Genomic DNA, 18,044 nt, shown 5'->3' with positions numbered 1-18,044 from the left:
TATCTCTCAGTACAGGCTATGAGCAAACTTAGGGGGCTGTTCCTGCTGAATTGTGCTTAGTACAGGGGAATCCCTATGTGCCATAGTTTTATGGTATCTCTCTGTACAGTCAGTAAATAAATGTTAGCCTATAACTCTAGCTGTTGTCAGTTACTAGCTCTGCCTGCTGATTGGCTCTCAGGGTGGGCAGCACCATGTTGCTGGGCTGGATAAACCTCCCGCAAGCACCCCCAGCAAGTTCCATTGGCAGCTTCCAACAGCCACAATCACGACTGTATGTAACGACAATAACAACAACAGTAATAATGGTAAAAGCTGAATTTACTCACATCTATTGAACTGTGTTATTGTATGTGAAGTTCTTTATCCCCTGGGGGAACCTTCCCAAATAGCCTCATTGTATTGATATTTAATGGGTGCTAATTGTGGGGAGCAGAAATCTAGGGTGGGGGAGGGCCCATATCTTCCCACAATACAAACACATCCAGGCAGGTTAAATGCCTCCTGATGAGCTGACCCGAGTGTGCGCCATGATTGTGCTAGATTGTAAGCTCCTCCGGCGCAGGGCATTGCTATGAATGTTGCACCGTATAATCATAGAGAACATTTTCTCATGGATATTAATCTTTTTCTTTCCAGGATCCCAGATCCATGATGATGGACTTTTATTCTTTGATCTATGATTGGATTTCAGAACCCAGTTTGGATAGTTCTGAGGTAGGTGGTTTGGGGCAGGTTAGTATAGGGGCTGGTGCCTGTGTCTGTTATACAGGAGAATAGAGTATATATAATTATATCCATTGAGTTTAGGGTTTCCGCAATGCTAGAATAGAGCCGGCCGGCCGGGCACCGCTCCAGCCTTTCACTTACAGCATTGCCAGTACTGAGACATTAACAGAGTATTTATACCAGCGCTTTGTAATATTCCCTAGAAATACAAATGCCTTTATCTTATCAGCAGGTCGGTACCCAGTGTGCGGCAATTCCTTTGCTGAACTTGTCCTTGGGTCAGTAGTAAGAGGCTACTTGGGGTATTAATGTGTGTGTAGCTTTACCCCATCACTGTATTTCTCCTTATTGTACTGGGAGCCTGATTGGGGGTGAGACAGAGATGCAGCCAGGGATACACTGGATACTCCTTATCCCCCCGGAGGCTGGGAATGGGGACACCTTGATAAATGCACAAAATGCCAAACAGAAATGGAATCTCCTTATAGTATGTATTTGGGGCTTGACTTTGAACCCAAGAGGGCTCTGCTGCTGAGAAGCTACACAGGCCTGAGTTAGTTCCCGTACTACACCGCTAGGGGGCAGATTATACTAATATGAGCAAACAGTGGGGCATCTCCTGGGGAATGGGCACATTTATTTTGGGAAAGGTATCTCTGCCCCAACTCTGAGCAGCTTTTACCCTATAGCCCCCCCCCCCCCCGCCCTTAATGCAATGCAGTAAGATTTAGTGCTGTTCTGGAAGCCCAGTGTATTATCCCATAGAGACACAGGGAGAGCAATAGGGAGGCTTCTAGAGCCCCGCAATGTGACTGGGGCCAGGCCTTTATAAGCGCTACACACCAACCTTAGCAACAGAGACCCAGGCGTTCCCCTAGCAACAGCATCCTCTCCCCTAGTTACCACGCCGGGCGTGCTGACGTCAGTGCGCCCTTTACGCAGCGCTCTCCTTGGTAACCGCCCCGGCCGGCAGCAGCAGCTCCTGTCTCTTCCCTTCCGGACAACAACAATGGCGGATCCCTCGGACTCGGCTCCATCCTCCGCCTCCCCCGGGCCCCCGGCCGGTGACGGCTCCCAGCGGCTCCTGTTCTCTCACGACTTGGTGTCCGGCTGCTACCGGGGCCACACCCGCTTCGGCCTGGTGCGTCTCATCCACGGAGAGGACTCGGAGGAAGAGGAGGATGCGCTGCCGGGGGAGGAGGAGAGCGGCCCCGGGGGGAGGAAGAAAGGAGCCGGCGGCGCTGCGGGAGGAGGGAGTCCCGGGTCGGAGCCGCCGCTCAGCAGGTTCGGCCCATTAAAGCGCGGATATGTGCGGGTCCAGTGGTACCCGGAGGGCATCAAGCAGGACGTCAGGGAGAACAAGGTAAGGGCCCCCCGGTGTGTGAGGGAGGGGGGGGCACGGTGGGACTGCAAGGCTCGGCCTCTCCCTGGGGCAGTGCCCGGGCATACATCTGCCTTTCTCTACTTACTACTGATTGGCTGTTGTACCACTACTCCCAGCATCCCCCTGGGGCCATGCCCAGGCACGTCCTACAACTCCCAGCATCCCCCTGGGGCCATGCCCAGGCACGTCCTACAACTCCCAGCATCCCCCTGGGGCCATGCCCAGGCACGTCCTACAACTCCCAGCATCCCCCTGGGGCCATGCCCAGGCACGTCCTACAACTCCCAGCATCCCCCTGGGGCCATGCCCAGGCACGTCCTAGGACTCTTTATGCTGATGAACCACAGCCCCCAGTATCCCAGTGGGACCCGTCCTTCAGATCTGGGCCTGGGCTCCCTGTAGTGTCTGTGGCCCTTTCATCCCTCCCTGTGGCCCCGTCAGGTTCAGCAGTGGCTGCCATGGGATGCTGGGTGCAGTCAGGCAGAGGCAGATCTAATTGCCCCCCCCCCCCCATGGCTGCACTGGGAGCAGTACTACAGATGCGCTTCTTGCTAACATTGGGTTTGATGGGCACAAGCCACATTGCTAGGCAGCTGCCGTTAGTGTCCGATTGGTGGCACGGGGGGGGGGGGGCACAGGTAACAGGTGGTACTTTAGGGGTTTAGCTGTTTCTCTGTCCCTAACCCCCCCCCCCCCCCCCAGGCTTTGTATCCCAATGTCTCTCCTGTCTGGGTAACCTCCTATCCCTATTGCCCCTTGCTACAGCCTGAGGGGCCCCGTACATGTCACTCCCTAATTGTGAAGGGCAGTGTTGTTGGGCACAGAGGGTGAATAAATATTGGGGTCCCCTGAGTGTTATGTGTCCCCCATCAGCCTGTCCCTCAGGGCCCGGAACTGCAGTCTCTATGTATGTAGCTGTTGGGCCCAGTGCCTACCCCCCCCGTCCCTAATTCTGGCCTGGGCCCATGTCACATTGGGCAGATTAGGATGGGGGCACGGGTGGTTAGCGGGGCGAGTAGCGGGGGCATGGCCGGGTAGCGGGGGCACAGACGGGGGGGGGCATGGCCGGGTAGCAGGGGCACAGACGAGGGGGGGGCATGGGCGGGTAGTGGGGCACGAGCTGCGGCTGCTGTGAGGCCTGGAATAATCCAGCTGCAAAGTGATGACTGTGCATATGAGCCGGAGGGGGGGGGCGAGATGCTGGGGGGGAATGTAAGTTGGAATGTAAGTGTCTGACAGTATAATAACCTGTCACACTGTGCCTGGTACTGCTAGCCCCCCCCCCCCCCCCATAGCATCCTCAGCATGTCATTGGGCAGCCTGCCAGCCGTGCCCATGTGTGTTTGTACTATGGGTCCTGGCACTGCTGGAGAAGCCTCTATTGGGGGGCCCTCCTGCTGCGAGAGCAAGTAAAGCAAAAACAGTCGCTTGGTTTAGGAGTGGGAGCAGGGTGGGTGGGGAAATACAAAAATAGGGATGGGGGGGGTCACTGAACACATTATAATTGGGGCAATTGCTGCTCATGATTGCCCCCCACACCCCCTCGCATGGACAGGAATAGTGCAGGAGCCGCACTACCAGAATCCTTTGGGGCATTTGCTGTCAATGTGACGACCCTGGATCTGTTGGGGACAAGGATAAACCAGCCGGCAAAATGGGAGGGGGGGGTCCCAAATGGTGAGGCAGTGGCAGATGGGCCGGCTAGGCCTTTGGCTCCCATTAGGCAGGAGGTGATGCTGTACAGAGACACAGAGACATGGCCCCCCCCCCCCCCCCGGGACTGGGTAACTTGTTCCAGATGTTCTACTGGCCAACAAGCAGCCGGGCCCTGGTAGGTGCCAGTCACAGTGCCAGGGGTGTATGTATATATGTGAATACACTGTTATCTGGTAACACTTGGTGGTGTCTGGGGGGGGGGGTGTTACTGGCTGGGAGTGCGGTGATAACACTTTGCAAGGCAGATAAGTCACATGACTGTGCAGAACTGAGCGTGTCTGTTAGGCAATCCAGAGCCGCGGGGGGGGGGGGGGCATTGGGCCGCTGGAGGGTCCCGTCCCAGAATGTGCCCTCACTGTAATGTATCATGGGGGGGGGGGGGGGGGGGCAGTGCTGGGAGTTGGCATTGCAGGGAGTGAGTATAGAATCCTGCCTCTGGCTCAGTTACTCAGCACTTGTACGTGCCGCCCCCGGGGGTCTCTGTGCGCCGGCGAGAGCGTTCCCTCCCAATCCTGGCTGGGCTGGGGCGGCCCCCCTATAGCCGGTCTCGGCAGAGCCCTATGGGGGATTGATAAGACTATTAATAGCCGGGCAGCGGCAGCCTGTGTGGGGGTATTTGCTACAGGCAGCAGTGCGCCTCCTATCCCTGGGAATTGGCACAACTGCTCAGAAACACCCCGGGACTGGCCTTTTATTATATAGCTCAGCCCAACCCTTTCCTTATAGCGGGGGGGGGGGGTCAAATCATAACGTCACCCTTAGATATCAGTGGGGCTCAGGGGCTATAATCTCCCGAATTATTATATATAACGTATTATAGGCACTGAATTCTGCATTATCCTGGTCGGAGTGCGGGGAGGGGGGGGGCTCACCTGGCTAATGGCGCCCCCCTCCCCCCCCCCATTGATGCAGTTTGTCTGCATTGTATCCCAGGAGTGTTCTGGCAGGTAGGGCAATGTTCCACCCCAGGGAATAAGGCACTCGGCTGTTCCAGAGCCCCCCCCGGTTATTGTATTGGTACTGGGGGCTTTTGTTTAGCTGAGCAGCTCCATTGTAATTCCCTGTAACTCACCGGTGATGACTGTGCATTCCCAGGGGTCCCTGTACTGAGAGGAGCATCCCGGGGGGGGGGGGGGGAATGTTATTAACGCTGCGCTGTGTGTCGCTCTGGGAGTCGGGCTGAGCCGGCGGATATTTGGCGCTGTAGGCCCAAACAGGCCCAGATTGGGGGTTTCGTACCTGATATATACATGTTAATGGGTATTGTTTAGAGCTGATACTGGGCCTGTATTACTGGGGGGGTGGGGCAATTAGAAGTACAACTGCCCCCCAACCCTAATTAATAGCCACATGGGGAATAGGCAGGTGCTAATGGAACATACGTTCCGGGAAGTCCATATCCGTGCATTGAGCCTTTTTATTGGAAGGGGTGAGAAGCCCTAGTTGCCCCAGTCACATTCACTGCAAGGAACTACAGTGTAGACACCATAGCAACCAGCATAGTTACAGTAGCCGCGTGTAAGATTTGTACCCTTGCGCTGCCCAATAGATGAGCAGAACCAGGTCCCTTGCACCGAGCTGTTCCATCAGATCCAGGGCAACAGTCAGATAATGCCCCTTGTATCTATGTCCCCATACACAGCAACACTAACCAACCAGATTCTCCACTTGGGGCCACCTGAATAAGCCCCAATCAGATGGGTCGGGGTAACTGATGATTTTGGGCCCAAACCTATGGTATATCTGCCCATTCTGTTAGTCGAGGCCAAATCAGCAGCCACTGTCTGTATGTGAATATTTACTAACCCCACATACCCCCAGGAGAGATACAGCAGGTAACTGCCATGCCCAGGACATTACAATAAGTGCTCGGAGCTGCCATATTGTTACCATTCGATAGTACAGTTTGGGGGTACAGCTTATTGTGTGCCCAGAACATTCCTTCTCTGTATATTTGTATTTATACATATGGGTAGGGGGTGCCATAGTGTTTCCCTTAGACAGTACAGTATGGGGGTACAGCTTATTGTGTGCCCAGAACATTCCTTCTCTGTATATTTGTATTTATACATATGGGTAGGGGGTGCCATAGTGTTTCCCTTAGACAGTACAGTATGGGGGTACAGCTTATTGTGTGCCCAGAACATTCCTTCTCTGTATATTTGTATTTATACATATGGGTAGGAGGTGCCATAGTGTTTCCCTTAGACAGTACAGTATGGGGGTACAGCTTATTGTGTGCCCAGAACATTCCTTCTCTGTATATTTGTATTTATACATATGGGAGGGAGGTGCCATAGTGTTTCCCTTAGACAGTACAGTATGAGGGTACAGCTTATTGTGTGCCCAGAACATTCCTTCTCTGTATATTTGTATTTATACATATGGGTAGGAGGTGCCATAGTGTTTCCCTCACTATAAGACCATGGCAGTAAGTATAATACCTTGGTCTCTATGAAGAAATAGAAGTTTGTTGCTGAGAGAATCTGTGGAGCAGCTGCACCTTACTGTAACGTTACAATTACAAAGGGGAACTATCCCATTGGTGCCCTGGGAAAGCAATATGGCACCTCCCGCCCGTATGTACATGCAGTGCCCATTCTGTGCCAGTGTAATGCCATTGCCTTTCCTTGTGTTGCAGTTAAAGCTGGAGGACCGCTCGCTGGTGCCCAGGGATGTTGTGCGTCGGATGGGTACAAAGGTAAGTGGCCGTATGAGCTGCACTGTCGGTGCTCCGTATCGCTCCCTCGCTGACCCCCGTCCCGTTGTGCCCCCCCAGGACAGCCAGTGCGGCACGGTGATCGACGTGAACATAGACTGCGTGGTGAAAGTGGTGGGGACCAACTGCTTCCTGCATCCGGTCAACAGTAAGGAGCTGCACCACATCTGGGTGAGATGTCGCCTTGGCAACTGCCGGTTACCGGGCCCCGCAGTGAAATCATTTAGAACCCCACAGGGCCCCTGGCAGTCACAGGGTCTTCCTTTATAGTAATGGCTCTGGGTCATGTGGTTCCATTGAGGGTCCAATCTCTATAGACCCCCGACTGTAATGTTCTGTGTCTTCTATTCATTCTCTTGCATCTTTGTGATTGGCTCCTCTCCTGTTGCCTCTCCAGCCTATCATGTACGGGGATTACATTGCCTACGACTGCTGGCTGGGCAAAGTGTATGATCTGAAGAACCAGGTTGTCCTCAAGCTGTCCAACGGCGCCAGGTATCGGCAGAACCCTCGGCCCATTCTGCAGAGCAGATGTTATAAGGGCACTTCGTTGGGGGTATTAGGGAATAAGCGCTATGGGTGCTTAATGGGTGCTTAATGGGTGCTGTGTGTAGAGAGGGGGAATGAGATTGGGTCGGACTGAACTGGGTTTCTCAGGGATCTTCCTTTTCCTCCCCCGCTTGCTGCAGATGTTCCATGAGCACCGAGGATGCGTCCAAACTGTACGACGTCTGCCCCCACGCCAGCGACTCGGTAACTCTCTCATTTACTTCCTGTTCCTCCGGTATCGCTAGGAGGCGGGGCCAACGGCTCCAAACTGACCAATTCACATCTCTATGTTGTACCTTTAGGGGCTGTTCTTTGATGACTCCTATGGCTTTTACCCTGGGCAAGTACTGATCGGCCCCTCCAAGGTGTTCTCCAGCGTGCAGTGGCTCTCTGGGGTCAAGCCGGTACTGAGTGCCAAGAGCAAGTTTCGCGTGGGGGTGGAAGAGGTAAAGTTCCACTCTCTCCTTCGCTGCAGTTCTGGGGTAACCAAAACGGGTGCCACTGGGGGTGGGTTTGTATCTGGTGTAGGATCGGAGCCCGTACAGCCCGGAGCCATGAAACCAGAGCGAGCCGATCCTTATAGTCTTGGGGCTTTCTTAAGGTCCCCATACACCATAAGATCCGCTCGTTTGGCGATGTCGCCAAGTGAGCGGATCTTCTCCCGATATCCCCACCTACGGGTGGGCAATATGGGGGGAATTTAGGGTAATTGGGGCCAAACAATTGAATTATTACGGCAGGTATAGGCAAAGTCGGTCCGGGGATGGTATCAACGAGCCAATGTGGTCCCCGATCCGACTAGATTTTCTAACCTGCCCGATCAAGATCTGGCCAATTTCAGGTTAGATATGGGTCGGGCATGCCGTCGGTAGTGCCCATACACGGGCCGATTAGCTGCCGAATCTGTCTAAGGGGCCAATATCGGCAGCTAGAATCGGCCCATGGATGGGGACCTTTACTCTTGGTGACTTCTGTTGCCATTTCATTGTGCCCATTGTGCCCCACTCATGAGTTTCCACCTGAAGTCCTTTCCCCCCATACTGTATAGGAAGCTCTCATATACGGTATGGGGGGGGGGGGGCAGTGTGTACCCTAGCTATCCCAATTCCAACCTCACCAGGCCATCCGGCTAATTACCCCCCCACCTGCTCCAAGATACCCCAAGGGGGTGCCCTACCCTAGTGTGGAGCCGTGGCGCTTGCCGTGCTGGACCCTGTAGTGCACTCATGAATAATTACTTTAGCTCATGAATAAGTAATGATTTAGTGGCGACACGGAAGGTCGAAGGTCGGGACCGCCCATGCAGGCGGCACCCGGTGCTTCAGGGAAACGTCTCCCACCCCTTATAGTTTATTTCTGGTGCTTGTAGCCGGTTAATCTCCTGGTAGAGCGCCCGTTTCCTGCTCAGTGTGTGATGCTTACGTATATGTGCGTGTAACACGCGTGTGCGTTCATTCTCCCCCCCGCGTTACAGGTGCAAGTCACTGAATTACGAGTTACTTGGATCACAAAAAGCTTTTGTCTCGGCGGCACCGATTCCATGGACCCCCCACCCGCTGTGATTACTCAGGAGAACCTGTCTAGGTGAGTCCAACCTGAGCCAATGGGGTGGGAGTTTCCAGTGCACCCAAACTGTTCCTCCACTAGAGGGCGATATGGGCAACTCCATGAGCTGCTGTTCTGTTTCCCCTCAGAGTGAAACGACTGGGCTCCTTCGACCACACGCAGAGGCAGCTGGGAGAGCGCTGTCTGTACATCTTCCCCACTAAGGTGGAACCCACCAAAATTCTGTGTGAAAGTCTCGAGAAGAACTGCCTGCTGGGGGAGGTCACCGTCACCAGGAAGGTAGGGCCACTGAAGGCTGCAGAGGTAGCGGCCCAAGCAAAGGGTATTAGCTGGCACTGGCATGGGGGGGTTGTTTATCATGGTAGGAGATGTAACACCTGATTTTCTGTCTCACCATTGGTCCATACACAGCAGGTGGAAAAGCTACGGGAGAAGCAGATAGTCAAGATAATCTCATGTACCCAGGATCCCTCCAACCCTACTGAACTCCTCAAAAAAAACTCCACAGTGCCCCCGTCGTATGAAATACCCACAGCAAGGGCAACCGAGGAAGATCTTGTCTCTGCCAAGCTGGAAGGGGAACCCCCCGAGGAACCGAACGTTCCGGAGTGCCCAACCAAAGAGCAGCCTTTGGGCACCTTCCGGGAAATATTCCAGGGCCTCCAGCTGCATTCCTCGGAACAGGACGCCGACGATGAAGCCGCAGGGGATACCGACGAGACCAGCTCGGTGACTTCCTCGGCCAGTTCTACGGCTTCTTCCCAAAGTGGCAGCGGCGCTGGGCGCAAGAAGAGCATCCCCCTGTCCATCCGGAACCTCAAGAGGAAACATAAGAAGAAGAAAAAGAGCAAAGTATACAGAGAGTTCAAACATGGCGACAGGTTGGTATTAGTAATGGACCCTCCCAGAGTGCCAAGCAAAGGGCAGCTATGTAGCTGCAGCGCCCCCTCTGGTCGTTTTACATTGTCATCTATGGCTGTCCCTGCAGGGTGGCTGTCGAGGTTATAACCACTGTGACCACGGCTGACGTTATGTGGCAAGATGGGAGCGTTGAGACCAACATCCGCTCTAATGAACTGGTACCGATCCAGCATCTGGATAACAACGAGTTCTGCCCCGGGGACTTTGTAGTCGACAAGAGAGGTCAGTAATGTTAGATGCACAGAGACAGAGCAAGGGGCATACGGGCAGATGAGTGGGGCAGAGACAGAGCAGGGGGCATATGGGCAGATGAGTGGGGCAGAGACAGAGCAGGGGCATACGCGCAGATGAGTGGGGCAGAGACAGAGCGAGGGGGCATATGGGCAGATGAGTGGGGCAGAGACAGAGCAGGGGGCATATGGGCAGATGAGTGGGGCAGAGACAGAGCGAGGGGCATATGGGCAGATGAGTGGGGCAGAGACAGAGCAGGGGGCATACGGGCAGATGAATGGGGCAGAGACAGAGCAGGGGGCATACGGGCAGATGAGTGGGGCAGAGACAGAGCAGGGGGCATACGGGCAGATGAGTGGGGCAGAGACAGAGCAGGGGGCATATGGGCAGATGAGTGGGGCAGAGACAGAGCAGGGGGCATACAGGCAGATGAATGGGACAGAGTGAGGGGGGGCAGAGACGGAGTGAGGGGCAGAGACGGAGTGAGGGGCAGAGACGGAGTGAGGGGCAGAGACGGAGTGAGGGGCAGAGACGGAGTGAGGGGCAGAGACGGAGTGAGGGGCAGATGAGTGGGGAGAGTGAGGGGCAAATAACAGTAAATATGTGGGTTTAAGACAAACAGATTTACAGAATGACGCTCTCCGGTTCATCTGAAATAGCCTTTTCCTTCTCTCTCCCCCAACAGCCCACGCTGCCCAGGACCCCAGTATATACGGAGTGGTGCAGTCTGGGGATCACACGGGCCGTACTTGTGTGGTAAAATGGATCAAGCTGAATTTGAATGGGGACGATACGGAGGTGAGTTACGGAATCGCTGTGACCCGACATGTCCCTTCCCTGAGCCAGAACTATATTTTATGGACCGTACGGCACGGGGTTCTGTTATTTCTTTGTGTTCAAAGGTTTTTGTCGATTTACTGATTAGTGGCCGTCCTGCTTCTCTGGGCTGTGCTGGGCCCGCCATGTTGGGCAGGGGTGCAAGACTGTTAGCCGGGTGATACTGTGTGCCCCATCATGCTCTGCTTCAGCCATACACACAAACATGTCTCTTACTGTTTCTCAGCTTGTTGGGGAAGAGGAGGATGTCAGTGTGTATGACATTGTTGACCATCCAGATTTCCGATTCCGAGCCACAGACATAGTGATCCGCATTGGCAACTCTGATCCAGAAGCCTTTCCTGATGCCAGCCAGGTGGGAACTTTTTATTCCAGATGCCGTTACCGGTGGCTGTTACATTTATTTAAGGTGATTAAACCCCCTTTCCCTGTTTTGCAGCCGTCGGTGGGGCAGGTGGCTCGGGTGGACGTGAGCAGCAAAGTCGAAGTGATCTGGGCTGATAATTCCCGGACTATTGTCCTCCCACAGGTAAGTGTGTTGTATAAATATTGGGGCCCACCCCATCTCTGATGTCACAAAGGGGGAGGGGTGTAGCAGGCACACACCCACTGATAGGGGCTGATGGTAGAGGAAGTGGGGAAGGAGGGTGGAAGGAAGAACTCATACTCGCCCTGTGGATATTGGGTCCTGTGGATACTGGGTCCTGTGGGTTACAGGCCGCATTCTCTGTTCTGGAGACTGCTGCACCTACAAATTGTTTCCTTTTGACTCCCCAGCATCTGTATAACGTGGAATCCGAACTGGAGGAATCCTTTTATGACTCCGTGGACAGCAGCTCCAGCGGCGCCTCGTCTGATGAATGGGAGGATGAGAGCGACAGCTGGGAAACGGACAACGGGCTGACGGAAGATGAAATCCCTCGGGCGGCGGGGGGGGAGGAGGCGGCGGCTTCACAGAATGAGACCGCCCCCGCAGAGCCGATGCAGGAACCGGCGCAAGACGAGGCGGAACAGAGCGCTGCATTGGCTGCGGCCGCGGATCTGGGAGTTCTCGGCGTGAAAGTGAATGAGAAAGAAGGGATTGTGAAGAGCTTTAAGGAGCTGAAGGAGGCCATTAAGATCCTGGAGAGCCTGAAGAACATGACGGTAGAACAGCTGCTCACCGGCTCCCCAACCTCCCCCACAGCCGAGCCGGAGAAGTTCACTCGGGAGAAGAAGTTCCTGGATGATATAAAGAAGCTGCAGGAGAACCTCAAGAAAACCCTGGACAATGTGGCCATAGCTGAGGAGGAAAAGATGGAGTCGGCGCCCGAGACTGAGAAGGAGGAGAAAGCTGAAGCGCAGACGCCCGTCCGGTCAGAATGGCCGAGTGACACGCCCGTGTTGTGCCAGCAGAGCGGCGGCAAACCCGGCGTCATCTTCACCAGCGCCAAAGGGGAGGTCTTCTCTGTGCTTGAAACTGCCCCCGGTATGTATCATCGCTTAGTATCTTCCCCCTCCTGGATCACTTCCTGTGCCAGTGCTTACCCACAATCCCGTGCTTCCTCCCCCCTTAGAGAGCCAAGCCTTTAAGAAGCTGGAGTTCCAAGCCCCGGAAGCCAAGAAGTTCTTCAGCACCGTGCGTAAAGAGATGGCTCTGCTGGCGACTTCCCTCCCGGACGGCATCATGGTGAAGACCTTTGAAGACCGAATGGTAAATACCAATTTGTTTGCCCGAGAGTGGGAGCCAAAAAAACCTGTAACTAAAGGGGAACTCCACCCAAACACAACTTACGCTTTTTGAAAAGTAAACATAATGTCAAGCAACTTCACAATATACATCAGTTACAAACATATTCAACATTTCATGACTTAATGTAATAATCTGGTTGGAACAGTTCCCTAAGCCCCACCCCCTGTTCCCTAAGCCCCGCCCCCTGTTCCCTGCTGGTCTGGCCGACTACTTTGTGACTCAAATAAAATGTAACCGTAGTTGCCTGTCCCTCAGCCTGTATCCTCCCAATCCCACAATCCCCTGCACACGTGATGTCAATAAGGAAAGGAACATATATACAGGTATAGGACCCATTATCCAGAATGCTCGGGACCAAGGGTTTGACGGATAAGGGGTCTTTCTGTAATTTGGATCTCCATACTTTAAATCTATTAAAAAAACATTAAAACATAAATTAAACCCAATAGGATTGTTCTGCCCCAATAAGGGGTAATTATATCTTAGTTGGGATCAAGTACAGGTACTGTTTTATTATTACAGAGAAAAGGGAATCATTTAACCATTAAATAAACCCAATAGGGCTGTTCTGCCCCCAATAAGGGGTAATTATATCTTAGTTGGGATCAAGTACAAGTACTGTTTTATTATTACAGAGAAAAGGGAATCATTTAACCATTAAATAAACCCAATAGGGCTGTTCTGCCCCCAATAAGGGGTAATTATATCTTAGTTGGGATCAGGTACAGGTACTGTTTTATTATTACAGAGAAAAGGGAATCATTTAACCATTAAATAAACCCAATAGGGCTGTTCTGCCCCAATAAGGGGTAATTATATCTTAGTTGGGATCAAGTACAGGTACTGTTTTATTATTACAGAGAAAAGGGAATCATTTAACCATTAAATAAACCCAATAGGGCTGTTCTGCCCCAATAAGGGGTAATTATATCTTAGTTGGGATCAAGTACAGGTACTGTTTTATTATTACAGAGAAAAGGGAATCATTTAACCATGAAATAAACCCAATAGGGCTGTTCTGCCCCAATAAGGGGTAATTATATCTTAGTTGGGATCAAGTACAGGTACTGTTTTATTATTACAGAGAAAAGGGAATCATTTAACCATTAAATAAACCCAATAGGGCTGTTCTGCCCCAATAAGGGGTAATTATATCTTAGTTGGGATCAAGTACAGGTACTGTTTTATTATTACAGAGAAAAGGGAATCATTTAACCATTAAATAAACCCAATAGGGCTGTTCTGCCCCCAATAAGGGGTAATTATATCTTATGTCTTAATTTACAAATCTGAATCATTTGATTAAAATGGAGTCTATGGGAGATGGCCTTTCCGTAATTCGGAGCTTTCTGGATAACGGGTTTCCGGATAACGGATCCCATAACTGTATATATAATAATCTCCCCACACCTTCTTTCTCTTTTCTCTCTCTCCTGCCGTAGGATCTGTTCTCTGCACTTATTAAAGGGCCGACGCGCACCCCGTATGAGGATGGGCTCTTCCTGTTCGACATGCAGCTCCCCAATATCTACCCGGCGGTGCCCCCATTGTTCCGGTACCTGTCTCAGTGCAGCGGCAAGCTAAACCCCAACCTCTATGACAATGGGAAAGTGTGCGTCAGCCTCCTGGGGACCTGGATAGGAAAGGTAAGTTCTGTTATGAGCAAATCCACCCAAACCCAACCCGCCGCCACCAAAGCTCCAAATTCTCACGGATGTTTGTGCCCACAGGGTACCGAGAGGTGGACCAGCAAGTCCAGTCTCCTGCAGGTGCTAATCTCTATACAAGGTGGGTATCGGCTTTATCTTCTTTATCCTATTAAAAACCTGTCATTATTTCCCGTAACCTAAAATCCATTTTCTTGCCCCCCCCCCCAGGCCTTATTTTAGTGAATGAGCCGTACTACAACGAAGCGGGTTTCGACAGTGACCGAGGCTTGCAGGAAGGCTACGAGAACAGCCGATGTTACAACGAGATGGCGCTTATCCGCGTGGTCCAGTCCATGACGCAGATGCTGCGGAGGCCGGTGGAAGTCTTCCAACAGGAGATCCGCGAGCACTTTCAGAGCAGCGGTTGGCGCCTGGCGCATCGCATAGAGAACTGGTTAGAAACCAATTCCATGGTAGAAAGAGGAGGCGAGCACAGGAACGGGCAGGAGCACCCGTGTATAGTGCCGTACAGCCCGACGGAGCCGGAGTGCACCCCGGAGCCAACTCTTGATTCCAAGGACCTAGATGATTCTGGATGCGGTGCCTCCACCATGTCCCCGGGGGAGTCCCAGCAATTCTCTGACTTGGAAAGCACAAGCAAAGGCGCCACGGGGGGCGCCAGTCTCTCAGATGAGCCAAGAGGGGCGGCTGGGGGCGGGCAGCCCAGCGTCAAACCAAAGAAGCGCAGAAAGAGCTATCGTAGTTTCCTCCCTGACAAACGAGGCTACCCCGATATCGGCTTCCCCCTCTTCCCCTTGTCCAAGGGCTTCATCAAGAGCATTCAGGGAGTTCTGGCTCAGTTCAAAGCTTCCCTGTTGGAAGCCGGCATCTCGGAGCCTCGCGGAGACAGACTGACGCTACCATTATAAGGACGGAAGCGGAGGAGTAACGGGGGTCCTACCTTCCCACCCAGCTCAACCCATTCATCCTCTCTTCCCCCCACCCATAATTCCACTGCCACGTGGCCCTCCTCCAGAGAGGTCTCTGTACATCTAGCCCAAACATTTGTGGCCTCTCATTGGTAGAAGCTGAATCCAATGAATACTGTAATTCTGCTAATAAAACCTCCCTTATCCTCTTTCTCCCCCCCCCCCCCCCCGCTGTCCAGTTTTTTTGCTCCTAGCGCCCCCTGGAGACCGCCTTGCTGCTATGGGACAGAACATTGCAGGAAGAGAGACCCCGTAACATGGGGTCGGATCACTGTAGACCCCTCTCTTTGCAAAGATGTTCTCACAAAGCTATATACTGAGATCCAATCTCAAAGCTACAAACTGTTTACTGAATACGTCCGGCTTCTGTTATCGTTGGGAGGGGGGGGCATCTCGTTTGCTTCTAGGCGTGGTGGGACGGAACATGGCGTCGGGATGGATCAATTAACAGGTACTCCATCGAAGGACTTAACTTGTCTCAACTCTCTGGGCTGGACCCACGTCGGACAGAAGCCTTACACGAGCAGATGATAGTCCGTCTCTGATTGGCCGCCTACCAATGGCGAGAGGCATGCGTGACACGTCTTCCTTGGGTTTGGTGCCGTTTAAAGAGACAGTGAGTGTTTGTATGAGATTTCTAACTAATGCAGAAGCGCCACGCTTTACGGCAGTCTCGGTTCCCCATTGCTGCTTGTCACGGGAGCTTACAGGCCCTTCTGCGCCAGTTACAGATCCCTTATTGGCTCGTGGGTATAACTTCAATGGATTCTTGTGGGACTTGTATAACCTCAATCTCATAATCAGGGCTGAAGGGGTTGCACCAGAGGGGAAATGTCGGGGTGGGGGGGGGCATGCTTGTCATTAAAGGGAGTGTCTGCTTTTATACCCCCGTTGGGATCACTGGTGGCGACCTGTTCTTAATGCCCCCGGGGGCCTGCAGTGGTTTTATTACTGGGATGATGCCATTATTGGCCCAGTCCAGTGTTTTAGGTTAAAGCGTTAGGGCAGTGAGCGGATAAATCCCCCCCCCTTGTGGCTTTCACGGACGTTGTCATTCACTGTGACATATTCCATTCATTGGGCGAGGACATTGGTGGGCGATGACAAGATGGCATTGGTTCGTCCTGCCATATTGCCTGGCCAATAAACAGGCTGCGCCCGTGTGTGTGACATCATCCTTAGAGGCAGCAGTTAAACATGACATCATTCAGTTTCCTATTGTGTCATAGGGTAACAAGTCAGCGAGAGCGCCTCCATAGGAGCACTGTCTGTATACGAGGCCCACTGCAGGCCGGGACACCTTCCCATGATCCTCTCCTGCGCTCTCCACCAGTCACTGCCTTATATTTAGGCATGTTTACAAGGTTTATTTCCGTTTTGGTTCTCTCTTTCTGAACAAATGTGAGTTTTATTTATGCCGGGGGGGGGGGCGGCCGCTCTCTCTCTAGCGCTCTCTCTCGCTCTCGCCGCCTGTCATGCTGTCATGTTCCCGCCTGTTTATGTCATATTTGAGGGTATAAAATAAATGCAAAATAAAGGATATTTTAAAAAGGTGCGGAGAGAAGATGGAGTGTTACTTGTGGGTAGGTGGAGGCTGCGTGATAGACAGCAGGGGCCGCCCAGCTTGTGGCAGTTTGGCTGCAACTCCCTGCACCCTACAGCTCCACCCGGGAGTGGGACCCACATGGCCGCAAGCTGGGCGTCACCTGATTGGAAGCAGAATTTAGCCCCTCCCCTTCTCCCCTGAGATCCTCTCCTTGTCTCATGACGGTGCTTCCATTGTTTTATTTGCCCCCCTAAGTGCATGTAGAGCGCCCCCAATCTCTCACTCTCGATACCAAATGAAGCAGTTTCCCGTAATAATCGCCAGCGCATGGTTTGGGCTGCAAACTCCCTGCTTGTGAGTCATGTCAAACAGAATCTCAGGACTGAAGGGGTTACAAACCTGCCCCCCCCCCCTTATGGCAAAATGTACATTATCTCAATGCTTGAAATGAGTCGGAACCAAAATGCTTTATAAATATCTGCGTGCTGATTGGTGCGTGTGTGCGCGTGTCGTGCTTTCCCGCTCGCTCGGGGTTTTTTTACTTTTTTTTTTTTTCATTTGCTAATTTAATGTAAAAAACAAAATTGCAGGATTGGTAAATTAAAGATTGTTTTGCTGAATGATTGTGGAATTTTCTTTTCTTTTTGTAATTATTTTTGAAGCTTAAAAATCGCCATTGTAAAGACAGCGGTTGGGTTTGAATATTTGGTGCCCCCCCCCCCCCCGTACAGAATCTATTGGTTCCGCCCACATACAGGCAGAATCTATTGGTTCCCCTCTGTTTATAGACCCTCTGATGTCACAAAGGGGGCGGGGCATGGGCGTGCCTATAAATTAGAGAGCTGGAGTACATTGCCAATACATTAGTAATAGCCCCAGTTTGGGATTTACCCGCTAGGCCAGTCAAATACCAGCCAAGTGGCAACCCGGTACCCGCGTAGGTGTAAGATACCGCTTAGGCTGGAATCGAACTCGGGGCCCCTCTGGGCCACAGGCTGCTCCACTTCCCATAAATATATATATAAATATATAGTGCTAATAGGTCAGCAATGATGTATAAGAGATCCTTGCATTCACAGCAGGGGGTTATGTAATAAATAGGCACTAAGTTTGCCCAGGAGCAGTAACCCATAGCAACCAATCAGCAGGAAGCATTTATTGGCCACCTGTTGAAAAGCAAACTTCTTATTGGTTGCTATGGGATACTGTTCCTGTGCTTTTTATTACAAATGGGGTTTGTTATCCTTATAAAGGTTAAACACATAAATGAAATGAGGGCGGTTTGGAAAGTTTATGGGCGTCACCCTATTTTGGCCCCCCCCCCTCCACCCATGGTATCATCCCATTCTCCCACCACCATTGAAATGAATTGAAAATGTGCCAGCACTGATTGGCTGAGGAACCTTTGGATACAGGGAGAGCTTAAAAGATCCTTGAGTGTAAAATACCCAGGAGGCCCCTGTCCTGTAGAGCTTG

At 52.3% G+C, this 18,044-nt stretch overlaps 1 protein-coding gene across 3 annotated transcripts; it reads left to right on the top strand.

Moving 5' to 3' along the window:
* The first annotated feature begins 162 nt into the window (after window positions 1-162).
* On the top strand, window positions 163-17,188 carry ube2o (ubiquitin conjugating enzyme E2 O). 3 transcript variants are annotated; one of them, XM_031894223.1, is made up of 19 exons: window positions 163-308; window positions 640-717; window positions 6,471-6,530; window positions 6,609-6,719; window positions 6,946-7,043; window positions 7,238-7,301; window positions 7,400-7,543; window positions 8,572-8,681; window positions 8,792-8,942; window positions 9,063-9,544; window positions 9,652-9,806; window positions 10,501-10,613; window positions 10,879-11,007; window positions 11,092-11,181; window positions 11,430-12,120; window positions 12,209-12,345; window positions 13,827-14,030; window positions 14,115-14,172; window positions 14,262-17,188. In XM_031894223.1, the coding sequence occupies exons 1-19, from the start codon at window positions 195-197 to the stop codon at window positions 14,960-14,962; spliced, it is 3,690 nt and encodes a 1,229-aa protein (XP_031750083.1). In that variant the 5' UTR covers window positions 163-194; the 3' UTR covers window positions 14,963-17,188. The 3 variants fall into 3 exon arrangements, with proteins under 3 accessions (XP_031750083.1, XP_031750084.1, XP_031750082.1); XM_031894224.1 differs by lacking the exons at window positions 163-308; window positions 640-717 and adding an exon at window positions 1,568-2,092; XM_031894222.1 differs by lacking the exons at window positions 163-308; window positions 640-717 and adding an exon at window positions 1,612-2,092 and having other exon boundaries at window positions 9,075-9,544.
* The last annotated feature ends 856 nt before the right edge of the window (window positions 17,189-18,044 follow it).

The sequence above is a fragment of the Xenopus tropicalis genome, chromosome 10, assembly GCF_000004195.4.
Source record: "Xenopus tropicalis strain Nigerian chromosome 10, UCB_Xtro_10.0, whole genome shotgun sequence".
NCBI lineage: Eukaryota > Metazoa > Chordata > Amphibia > Anura > Pipidae > Xenopus > Xenopus tropicalis.
Note: the sequence above shows the minus strand (reverse complement) of the source record. Positions and strands in the feature narration are given on the sequence as shown.

Bases quoted from the DNA above. Each gene is read 5' to 3' on its own strand.
- ube2o (XM_031894224.1), top strand. From the start codon at position 1,739: ATGGCGGATCCCTCGGACTCGGCTCCATCCTCCGCCTCCCCCGGGCCC. The intron at 6,531-6,608 runs GTAAGTGGCCGT...GTGCCCCCCCAG, and splicing joins TGCGTCGGATGGGTACAAAG to GACAGCCAGTGCGGCACGGT. The intron at 10,614-10,878 runs GTGAGTTACGGA...ACTGTTTCTCAG, and splicing joins TGAATGGGGACGATACGGAG to CTTGTTGGGGAAGAGGAGGA.